At 44.8% G+C, this 12,134-nt stretch overlaps 1 protein-coding gene across 9 annotated transcripts in view; it reads left to right on the top strand.

The window, feature by feature from the left end:
* Window positions 1-12,134, top strand: part of ANKRD26 (ankyrin repeat domain containing 26) — a 66,986-nt gene that overhangs the window by 34,679 nt on the left and 20,173 nt on the right. For all 9 annotated transcript variants that reach the window (XR_013843186.1, XR_013843187.1, XM_079994011.1 and 6 more), the window contains 7 exons: window positions 64-210; window positions 1,824-2,780; window positions 3,397-3,549; window positions 5,498-5,652; window positions 5,896-5,989; window positions 6,528-6,605; window positions 8,060-8,194. Coding sequence is in view for 7 of the 9 variants with exons in the window: in XM_079994011.1 (XP_079850137.1) it covers window positions 64-210; window positions 1,824-2,780; window positions 3,397-3,549; window positions 5,498-5,652; window positions 5,896-5,989; window positions 6,528-6,605; window positions 8,060-8,194 (1,719 nt within the window). In the remaining 2 variants the exon portion in view is untranslated. The remainder of the gene's footprint in view (window positions 1-63; window positions 211-1,823; window positions 2,781-3,396; window positions 3,550-5,497; window positions 5,653-5,895; window positions 5,990-6,527; window positions 6,606-8,059; window positions 8,195-12,134) is intronic.

Below are 12,134 nucleotides of genomic sequence, written 5' to 3'. Positions count from 1 at the left end.
AATGTGTATTTTTTAAAAAATTGTATATTGTTCTTTTAGATATCTTTAAATGCATTTTTGTAGATTGAAGAAGAACGCAATGAAGCCCAGCAACAGCTGTCACAAGAAAAGTCTGCCAGAGCTCTGCAAGAGGGTATTTTAAATACTCACCTCTGGAGGCAGAAGGAATTAGAGGAAGAGTTGAAAAAAACAGCAGCTATACAGTCAGAGGTATCCATTTTATCAAATCCTTAAAAGTGTAAGAGAGTTAAGCACAAATATTTTTCCAAGACGCACTAGCACAGAACACTTCCATAAACTTAGGTAAAGACTGGACCATTAGGTCCAGTCGTGACCGACTCTGGGGTTATGGCGCTCATTTCGCTTTTGTGGCCGAGGGGGCCGGCATACCGCTTCTGGGTCATGTGGCCAGCATGACTAAGCCGCTTCTGGCGAACCAGAGCAGCGCATGGAAATGCCGTTTACCTTCCCGCCGGAGTAGTACCTATTTATCTACTTGAACTTTGACGTGCTTTTGAACTGCTAGGTTGGCAAGAGCAGGGACCGAGCAACGGGAGCTCACCCCATCATGGGGATTTGAACTACCAACCTTCTGATCGGCAAGTCCTAGGCTCTGTGGTTTAACCCACAGCGGGACAGTAAATTTTTGCTTTGAGTTCACTTTTACTACACCGGGATTTCTTGCATGCATTCTTGCACTCCTAGATATACTGTATTGGCCTGAATATAAGCCGCACCTTTAAAATTGGGAGGGAGGGAGAGAGAAAATACCCAAATATAAGCCGCTCCATTCGTTGCTGCTCCTGGATGCATACTGGCCGCGCTGCATTGCTGACGGCCTTTCCCCTTCTTTCCTTGCTTGCTCCCTTCCTGGCTTTGGGGAGTGGCTGCTTTGCCACGCTCCTGGCTGTATACCGTAAGGTCACAAATATAAGCCGCATTTAACTTTTCACAGTCAGAATTTGGGGGGAAAGTGAGGCTTGTATTCAGGCCAATACGGTATGTCAAAGGGCTCACTATGTTCTAGTTATGGTTTCTTGGTACGTTTAAAGACCTTCATTTGTCACACTTTCATGTGGATTGTATTGTTTGTGCATAAGCTTTAGTTAAACATGATTAATATCTGTATGCAAGATATTTCCAGGTGTACAATAGGAGATGGGAATTGGGGGATTGGGAAGCAATTCAAAGAGGTTCAGATTCCAGAGAGGTCTCTCCTGAACCAATGTTCAGATCAGATTATGGCCTGCTTCTGGAATTTGCACTCCACCAAATTCTTTTAGTCTTTTTTCTTCCTCTTTCTTTAACAAGCACTGCATAGGAAAGAAAACATGGACCTATAAGAGCAGCCATGTTTCTTTCCATATGCTGTTCTTGAAGGTGGCTGTTATCACCAGTTCTCTCAAGGTAATTGCAGCCCCTTTTACATCTTGCATGGCAACAACCATGCTTCCTGTCTGTTCCAGCTGGTAGATATCAAAGATGTCAGCTGCCCTGTGGCTTCCTGTTTGTGGAATGCCCTCTCCAGGGAGGCTTGCCTGGTGCCATCATTACATATCTTTAGGAGCCAGGCAAAGGCATTCCTCTTCTTCCAGGCCTTTAGCTATTTAAAGCTGGTGGGGGTATTTTTGTTTTGTTTTGTTTTGTTATGCTATTTATTTCTTGAGGTTTATTTTTGAGGTTTTATGCCCTGTGATCCTCAAATGAAGGGTGGTATATAAATCAAATAAATAAGTATATAAATCCACGATAATGATGAGGAAAATAAAAGAATTTGGGAAGATTTTTAAATTAACTTCACCTTATGTTTATAAATCATTCAGATGACTGATAATCATGCCCAAGAAAAGGAACTGTTAAATAAAAATCGAGTGCTCGAAGATGAACTAACGGTGTTAAGATTAGAGCTTGAACACATAAGGGTCAAGCACCAGGAAGAGGAAACTAGATATTTGGAAGAAAATGAAGCTTTGAAAGAAAAAATAGAAGAACTTAAAAAGGAGCTGAAAGTAAATGAAGAAACGTTGACTCAAACAATTTTTCAGTACAATGGACAAATCAATTTATCAAAAACAGAAGTTGCAATCCTAACATCCAAATTAGAGCATTTTAAAGAAAATAAAGAAAGATTGGAGGGAGAACTTGACTCGGTTCGGTCCCGCTCAACTTCTGCTGCTCAGGAACTTGAACGATGCCAGATATTGAAAAATGATCTTGAACGAACGCTGCAACGAGAGTGCGATGAATGGCTTCGCTTGAAAGAGAAACTGAACCATGATCTATGTCATCTGCGAGAAACAAACAATGGCATGTCTGAGCAGTTAAGAAAAGCTGAAAGTAAAGCTAATAGTCTCGAACACGAACTTCATCAGGTAACACATAGTCTTAGAGAAAAAAGCATGCAATTAGAAAGCGTTCAAAGGGATTTAAATCAGGCACACTGTCTAGTGAAGGAACTTGAGAATACGCGGCAAGTTGACAAGGAGCAAATGAACAAATATGTGGTAAAACAGGAATCTATGCAGGAACGATTAGCGCAGCTCCAGAGTGAAAATCTTCTACTCCGGCAGCAATTTGAAGATTTTCAAAACAAGGGTATTATCAAAGAAAAAGTAGTGAGTGATGTTCAAGATCGGTTCAATGATATTTTCAATAAACTCAGAGCTGATACCGAAAAACAAGTGCAGATGAAGGAAGAGGTAAATAAGGAATTAATTGCAAAATGCAATAATTTGAAGGAGGAAGTCTTGAAATATGAAGCAGAAAAAGCAGATAGAGAGGTAAGTGTGATATATTCAATCAGTGCATCTCTAAACATTAAAATACAAGTGATGCAATCCTCTTAGCCACTAGCAAAAAGTCTGATTGCATTAACAAATCTCTGTTTGTACCTAGCAGTACTATGGTTTGACATAGAGAGTTTTCTGCAATTGTCTTCTGAATGAGCCTTATCCTGAGATGTTAAAATTGCACACCATATAATACTGTGGGATATACTACAAAGGGGAACTGCATTTACAACCAGTTTGTGTATTTAAAACACTTTGATAGGTCCTTTTTTAAATCTTTACATTCAGAATAAATAGGAATGAGTGCTAGCTAGAAGCAATCGTGTGCTGTCCAAGGTTTCAGTTGGTATTTAGTCAGAAAGAAAATCTATTGCCAGGTGCAAGAGTTTTGTATGAATCATGATTTGAGAACTAAAGTGGGGCTATTTCAGAGAGATTCAGGGCTTCTTGGCTTCAAAGCAGGATCTCACTGAATCACCCTGAACAGAAACAGGATCCTCTGAAGCACTTTGGGATACTTTGGAGATTTTATGAAACACTGCAGATGGTATTCTGCAAAAAAATCTCTACAAGCTATAGGCATTTAAATCACTTTTTCTTTTCTTAGGGTACAATAAGACAACTTAAACAAGAACTTGCAGATTCTCTTAAAAAACAGTCCATGTCCGAAGCTTCACTGGAAGTTTCTACACGTTATCGTATTGACCTAGAAGAGGATAAGCAACATCTTCAAAAGGAGATAGACAGGATGAAATTCAAGGTATGATTAAAATAGTTTATTAAATGTTGACTAATATGTCTTCAGCCTATTATTCGCTTTTTAAAATGCTCATTTTGAGGCAGAATAGTGGCATGGGAGTGCCTGATCACCTCATCTGTCTCCTGAGAAATCTATATGTGGGACAAGAAGCTACAGTTAGAACTGGATATGGAACAACTGATTGGTTCAAAATTGGGAAAGGAGTACGGCAAGGCTGTATATTGTCTCCCTGCTTATTTAACTTATATGCAGAATTCATCATGCGAAAGGCTGGGCTGGATGAATCCCAAGCCGGAATTAAGATTGCCGGAAGAAATATCGACAACCTCAGATGCAGATGATACAATCTTGATGGCAGAAAGTGAGGAGGAATTAAAGAACCTTTTAATGAGGGTGAAAGAGGAGAGCGCAAAATATGGTCCTAAGCTCAACATCAAAAAAACGAAGATCATGGCCACTGGGCCCATCACCTCCTGGCAAATAGAAGGGGAAGAAATGGAGGCAGTGAGAGATTTTACTTTCTTGGGCTCCATGATCACTGCAGATGGTGACAGCTGTCACGAAATTAAAAGACGCCTGCTCCTTGGGAGAAAGGCGATGGCAAACCTAGACAGCATCTTAAAAAGCAGAGACATCACCTTGCCAACAAAGGTCCGTATAGTTAAAGCCATGGTTTTCCCAGTAGTGATGTATGGAAGTGAGAGCTGGACCATAAAGAAGGCTGATCGCCGAAGAATTGATGCTTTTGAATTATGGTGCTGGAGGAGACTCTTGAGAGTCCCATGGACTGCAAGAAGATCAAACCTCTCCATTCTGAAGGAAATCAGCCCTGAGTGGTCACTGGAAGGACAGATCCTGAAGCTGAGGCTCCAATACTTTGGCCACCTCATGAGAAGAGAAGACTCCCTAGAAAAGACCCTGATGTTGGGAAAGATTGAGGGCACAAGGAGAAGGGGGCGACAGAGGACGAGATGGTTGAACAGTGTTCTCAAAGCCACAAACATGAGTCTGACCAAACTGCGGGAGGCAGTGGAAGACAGGAGTGCCTGGCGTGCTCTGGTCCACGGGGTCATGAAGAGTCGGACACGACTAAACGACTAAACAACAACAGTGGCATGTATGAATGGAGGTGGATATAATTTCAATAATGTTTGTACCTTTATATAACCAATCTCGCTTGAAATAGAGATTCAAAAGGGTTGTGCCATAGAAATGAAGAGACTAGATTTCATTTCATTCCATCTGGTATTCTTTCCATGTAGGTATTTTAAAGCTGATCTGTATAGCCAGGGGAGACATAGGGAAGCTGCAAACCTCTTGGTTCTCCTGGAGCTTCGAAGAGTATCCTCTTGGCATATCTGTTAGAATTGGAGATTAAGGGCACCACTTAGTGACTTTGGTAGAACTGACATGCAGAATTAATAAATAATTGTTGCTATTGGCTTCAGAGAAGAAATTACCTTCTTTCTCTCACATCACAGCAACTTTGTTCTAGTTCTATAAAAGGTAAAGGGACCCCTGACCATTAGGTCCAGTTGTGGCCGACTCTGGGGTTGTGGCGCTCATCTCGCTTTATTGGCCGAGGGAGCTGGCATACAGCTTCCAGGTCATGTGGCCAATATGACTAAGCCGCTTCTGGTGAACCAGAGCAGCGCACGGAAATGCAATTTACCTTCCCGCCAGAGAAGGTACCTATTTATCAACTTGCACTTTGATGTGCTTCGAACTGCTAGGTTGGCAGGAGCAGGGACCAAGCAACGGGAGCTCACCCCGTCACGGGGATTCGATCCGCCAACCTAATGATCGGCAAGTCCTAGGATCTGTGGTTTAACCCACATCACCACCCGTGTCCCTCTAGTTCTATAGTCAACTGGAAACATGATTATCATATTACCAAGCCCCTTTAGCCAATCATGTATGTTCTGTTGCGATTTCTTTCTTTTTACAGTTGCAGGAGTCAGAAGAGCAACATCTTCAGTCTGAAAGACACATTCATGAATTTAAAAATACTTTGAGTGACAAGGAACAAAAATTACAAGATCTGGTGGTAGAGTTAACAGGAACAATTAATTCTAAAAAACAATTAGAAGACCATATACAGAGGTAAAACATATTGCCACTGTGTGCACATTGTATTTTAAGCATGCGATGAAATGAAGAGCTGCTGTGTATCAAATGATAATGTTATCAAATAGTGTTTACTGAATTGTATTTGTTGTGAAAACTTACACTCAAACGTATATAGAATATATATATATATATATATATATATATATATATATATATATATATATATAAAATGTGCTAGCTTGAGACTTTGGTTTTTATTTATTTATTCCCTTTAAGTCTTGAAATAGAAAATGCCAGACTGGAAGCCACAGCTGCTCAACAAGCTGGTCGAATTGAGATACTTCAAAAGGACCTGCAGAATAGTGTCTCTGTAAGTCATCAGTAGGATTGGGAAAGGAGAGGGTGATGGGTAGGAAGATTGTTTCTAGATGATTCCAGCAACTGTCAGTTTATTATTATTATTATTATAAATTAAATTTATTAGTCACTTTATCTTGCCCAGGGCAACCCAAAGCAACTTAAAAAGTCAGAAAGGAAAAACTCCACATAGATACATTGAAACCAAGGGAGAAAAGAAATCCTAAAAGGCCCCACATAGTTAAAGGCCAAAGGCCTGGTTATAGAGGAAAGCTTTTGCCTGGCACCTAAAGATATATATATTGGTGGTGGTAGGCGGACCTTCCTGGGGAGAGCATTCCACAAACAGTAATCTGCTACAAATTATGTAGGAGCAAAGTAATGTTATGAGAGCAACAAAGATCTGTTAATATTTTAAGTCACCTTCAGAAACTTTAATCAGGTTAATTCAATGTTACTGAAATGAATGTAGTAGCTTCAAGATATCTGGAGAGAACTATTTCAGTTTAGTTTAGTAATTTAATTGTTGGTTTCTTTTTTTAAAAAAATAGATTCATAGTCGTCTTGAGGAATTGATAAATGGTTTACAAAGAGCAAAAGTCAATTTAGAGGAGCAACTAAAGCAACAGGTGCGGTAAAGATTTCTAATGTGCTGATGATTTGTCTGTGATTATATATGCTCATAGGATAGAAGTGAAATATGGGGGGGGGGGTTCTGTTTTAAAATGATGAAAATTAGCATGCAGTACCTTGTGACTATCCAAAGGTGAGGGATAAATGTTGATCCTTGCACAGTCAAAATGGCACCACTTACACATAAGAGGAAGATATATCAGCAGGCTTGGGGGAACCATGAGATTTCTAGAAAAACTTAAGAAAGCAAAATCTTAAGAAAGCAGAAAGACAATAACCCTAAACAGAAAAAAGATGTGTCAGGTATGAAATCACTTAGCAGAAGAAAGGAAAGTAACACATCTGTCCTTCCTCAAGTTTCCTCTTCTGGACTACCTCTCCACTTGAGAAGGGAAAGTTTTAAAGGCACAGATGGAGTCAACTGATAGCTGACCCAAGTTGTGCTTTCATGGGCTCAAAGATGTTCAACTGGGGATGTAGAGAAGAAAAGTGATTATACAGGTGACTCTCAACTTCCATGGAGGTTCTGTTCCAGGGATAGCGCGTAAAGCCAAAAGTGCATATAGTCAACATTCATTGGGTTCAAAGGCAGGTGAGATTGCCATAGTCATTTTTCCCAGACACCCGCACCCTTTCTACCCCCTTTTAAATTATATATATTTTTGCTAAGTGCATACAGCTCAATGGGCATAAGTTAAATGTGTGTAAGTTTCAGTCAGTGTCTTCTACATAGAATTCAAACAGGGAAAGTTTAAGTGTGACAGAAATCACTGGTGAATAATAAAACTAGCTTTCAGCTGGTAGATTGAAGGCAAAGGGTGATAGCCAACCTTAATCATGCACAAAGCAGGCCCACTGAAATCAATGTATCAAGTCAATTGATTTTAATGGGTCTCCTCTGAGTTTGATTTTGTTGAATATCACTTCAAGTCTTTAAATATTCTGAAAATTAAACAGAATTTGGTTCATAAGGCTGAAAATAATACTTGATTTCTTACTCCATCATCATCATCATAATTAAATAATAATTATGATTACATAGAATTTTAATGTATAATTTTAATAATAATTTATATTTAAAATGTATGTAGCAAATTACTCTTCTCAGTTGTGATGCGAAAAGGGCTGATACAATTGTTTAAGTGGGTTTCAATTCCTGTTTTTGAGGGAAACTACAATTAGGTTAACCACACTTTGCCTAATTCAAGCATTGTAGCAAATGGTAGCAAAGCAGGGAAACATTGGAGGAGGAGTATATGTACCAAGGGCTGGTGGGGATCGGGGAATTAAGAAGTGAGCAAGCAAGCCTGTGGTTACTGCCCCTATCACCAAATTATGGCTTGGTAGTTGGCTCTGTGACAACCTAATGGAGTTTATATTTTTATATAAATGCCTGGATGGCTTTTTCTGTGATAGTTCTCCATCAAAACACATTCTGATTGCTCCATAGGTCCAGAAGCAAAGCATATTTTCAGCAACAGCGCAAGATACTCAGAGTATGTGGGAAGAAGAAGTAAAGTCAAAATCAAAACTTGAAGCTCGCCTTTCTGAGCTTGAGAAGGAAAAGACAGAGCTAATGGCTCAGGTGAGTCCAGCATGAATGCAGTTAAGCCTGTGTCAAACTGTTCTGTGTTTCTTTACACTCAGAGTAAACATTAGGTACCTCTCAAGTAATTTTATTTAGTTATTTATTAAATTTCATCCAATTACAATTAAAAAGAATAATACTCCCAAAAATATTTTAAAGGCCATAGATTGTTTAACTTGCCAAAAGCCTAGAAGAAAAGGAATGTTTTTGCCTGGTGCCTAACAAATACACTTGAACCCTTGTAATCATCTGTCAGAGCCACCCTGGGTCCCAGCTCACAAGAGACCAAAGTCCAGTCCAAGTTATATACAAAAGGTTTTATTGAAGATCATTGTCGTCATTACATCCAAACTCCGTGGCTCCACATCTGTTACCCTTAGATGTTAGAAGTCCCCTCTGAGTCCGTCCCTCCCCTGCACCAATTTAAGAGGCTTGTGCTGCTCCACCTTTTCCTCTCCTTCCTTTTCCGCAGGGTCTTCCTGCCCCCCTGTGTTCCCTCTTTCCGGGACTCCCCAGAGGCTGAATCTTCTCCTGCCTGCTGCCCCCTCCTTCGTGCTTTAGCACCAGGCTCCTCCCCAGAGCTCTCCCCACTTCCGCGCGCCTCCACATTTGAACTTGGCGCGCGTACGTTGCTCCTGACCTTCCTTTCAACAGCCACACTGCTCCCGGTACTGCTTTCCGCCCCTTCCGGCAGGACGTCTTGCCCCGATCTCCTTCCCCCCTCTGCTCCTTGTTCTGTTCCTCCCGACACACTGGTAACTCCACCCTCTTCACTCCGTTCCGGTGGAGAAGCAGGTCTCGATCTCCAACTCCCACTGGCGGTTCCCCCTACGTTCCCCTGCTCCTGACTGCTTCCCCCTTGGGCTCCCCTTGGCTTGACCAGGGGGGCTCCCTTTTGGGAATCCTCCGATTCACTGGACGGACTCATGGACCATCTCGGGTCATTGTCGTCCTCTTCCTCGTCAGGCTGGAATCCTTCTCCCTCACTCTCGGTCTCCTCCCTCCTCTGCGCCTCTCTCCCTGAACCCCTGACATCCATCCCCCCCTCGAAGCCCCCCCTTCCCCCCTCCCCCCCATCGGGTGCGGGTTGTGGGAACTGCAGCTCCTCGGAGGTAGATGCAGGATACAGTTCGGCTACGTCCATGACCTCTGCTGGCAGCTCGGTGTACGTGTGTTCGAATTCGGGTTCTTCACCCAAAATGTTCGCAGTTCCCTCTTCCATTGCTACTTCGTCTGGTGCTGCCGGCCAAGGCCCCTTCAGCCATTTCTTGCGCCAGGCTTCCTCTGGTTGCTCATCCCACCAATAAGAGGGCTCTGTGTCCACCCCCGAACACGATCCCCTGGGCGAGTTTGAGTTCGGCGTTCTTTCCTCGGCTGAAGAAAAGCCGTGGAAAGTGCTGCCTGAACATGTGGGGGTAAAGAGCCAGTCATCGAAGTACTCGGCTGGCATGGGTCTATGTGGGAAAAGGGCATGGAACTCGTCCTTTAAAAGAGGTTCGTCTAAAGCGTAGTCCGGCACCCACCCACTGGCACTGACTGGTGCACCCTCTCTGACTAGAAAGTATTCTACTCCCTCTTCCCCCCATCTCGAGTCCAGGATCTCTGTGACCTCGTTGAGTGGTTCGACCCTAGGCGATCCCTCCCTCCTAGGTGACTCTGTGCGTGGCTGCGGTATTGTTTCAGACTCCTGAAACCTGTGCGGGGCCTTGTAGGGAGTGAGCACCGACCTATGAAAAACCGGGTGGACTCTGGAACCTTCGGGGAGGGCCAGTCGAAAAGCCACGGGGTTGATCTTAGCCTCCACCTGGTATGGTCCTAGCTGCCTGTGCCCTAGCTTCTTCTTGGCCAACGACTTGGTTGGCATCGCCTGGGCCGCTAACCACACCCAGTCCCCCACCTGGATGTCCTCTCCCACTCTTCTGCCTTTGTCTGCCTGCACCTTATATGCTTGTTTGGCTAGCTCCAAATGTCTCCGCAGCTCCTCGTGCACCTCTTGTAGTTCTGCAGCGAACTGGTCGGCCTCTTGCGGCTCCCCCTCTCTTGGTGCTACGAACCCCGGGAAGGTCCTGGGATGACGTCCATTGTTCGCGAAGAACGGCGTCACCCCCGTCGACGCATGCTTCGTGTTGTTGTAGGCAAACTCCGCCATCGGTAGGTAGTCCACCCAAGCTGTGGGTCGCTGATTTGCATAACATCTCAGGTACTGCTGCATGATCGCGTTGACCCTCTCGGCCTGGCCGTTGGTTTGTGGATGTCTTGCCGACGCTAGGTTGATCTTGACGCGCAGGATACCTAGGAGCTTCTGCCAAAAATTGGAAATAAACTGGCGCCCCCTGTCGGACAGGATGGCCCGCGGCAGCCCATGCGCCCGGAACACGTGGTCGATGAAGAGCTTGGCGGTCTGTTCCGCCGTCGCCACCTTCGCGCAGGGAATGAAGTGCGCCATCTTGGTGAACAAGTCCACCCCCACCAGTACCGCCGTCTTGCCTCTGGAACTGGGCAGGTCAGTGACGAAGTCCAGCGCCACCCTCTCCCACGGTTGCTGTGGTGTTTCCAGTGGTTCCAGCAAGCCCGCCGGCTTCTGGTGTACTGGCTTGGACCTCTGACAAGTGTCACATCTGGCGACGTACTCCGCTACTTCTCCTCGCATCTGGGGCCACCAAAAGTCCCTGGCCACCAGTTCTATTGTCTTCTCCCTGCCGAAATGGCCCGCACTGGGAGCGTCGTGCAACTGCTGCAGAACCTTTGCTCGGAGCTCGTCGCTCGGCACGTAGAGGGCACCCTTGTGAGTTAACAGTCCGTCGCGTAACTGGAACTCATCGTCTCTCAGCGAACCCCGACGCAGCTCCTCTATTTTGGATTGTGCAAACTGATCTACCTGCAACGCGCGTCGCACTGCGTCCAGGTCGACAGCGATGGCAGCGCACGCCCACGCCTGCGGTGCAAAAATGTGCCTGGCTGCTATTGGCGCCGCTTCCTCAAGATATTGCGGTTTCCTGGAGAGCGCATCGGCTATAACGTTGGAGTCCCCTGGGACGTACTCTATCCTGAAGTCGAAATCCGCGAAGAACTCTGCCCAGCGCATGTGTCTTTGGCTCTGGAGTTTCGCCGTGCGCCAATACTCTAAATTCTTGTGATCCGTGCGGACCTGCACTGTGTGCTTGGCTCCAATGAGGAAATGTCGCCACGCTTTGAACGCTGCGTGAATGGCTAACAGCTCCCTGTCCCATATGGTGTAGTTTTGCTCCGCTTTGCTGAGCTTTCTGGAGTAAAAGGCACCGGGTCTCCAGTTTCCATGTAGATCTTCTTGCAGGAGTACTGCTCCAACCGCTCTGTCTGACGCGTCGGTCTCTACTCGTATGGGCTTGCCTGGATTCACGTGCAGCAGCTGCTCCTCGGAGGCGAAAAGGCTTTTAAGCTTCTGAAAAGAGCGCTCCGCCTGTTCCGTCCACACGAACCTCTTTTTCTTGGAACTGAGAGTGTCCGTGATCGCTGCCGTCTCCTTTGCAAAACCTCTGATGAATTTGCGGTAGAAGTTGGCGAAGCCGATGAATCTTTGGACTTCCTTCCGATTACGAGGGCTCTTCCAGTCCAACACCGCGCGGACCTTGGCGCTGTCCATGGCCAGCCCCTTGTCGGACAGCTTGTAGCCTAGGAAATCCACGTCCGTCACATCAAACTGGCACTTCTCTAACTTGGCGTAGAGCTTGTTCTCCTGTAGTCTCTGCAGGACTTCCTTTACGTCCTTCTCATGGGCCTCCTCCGTTTCCGAAAAGATCAGGATGTCGTCGAGGAAACACACGCATTTCTTGTAGAGAAGTCCCGCTAGCACGTGATGCATAAATGCTTGAAAGACGTGAGATCCATTTTGGAGACCAAATGGCATCACTCTGTATTCGTACGTGCCCAGAGGCGTGAACATGGCCGTCTTCCACTC

This window comes from Podarcis cretensis (genome assembly GCF_951804945.1).
Source record: "Podarcis cretensis genome assembly, chromosome: 10".
NCBI classification, from domain to species: Eukaryota; Metazoa; Chordata; class Lepidosauria; order Squamata; family Lacertidae; genus Podarcis; species Podarcis cretensis.
Note: the sequence above shows the minus strand (reverse complement) of the source record. Positions and strands in the feature narration are given on the sequence as shown.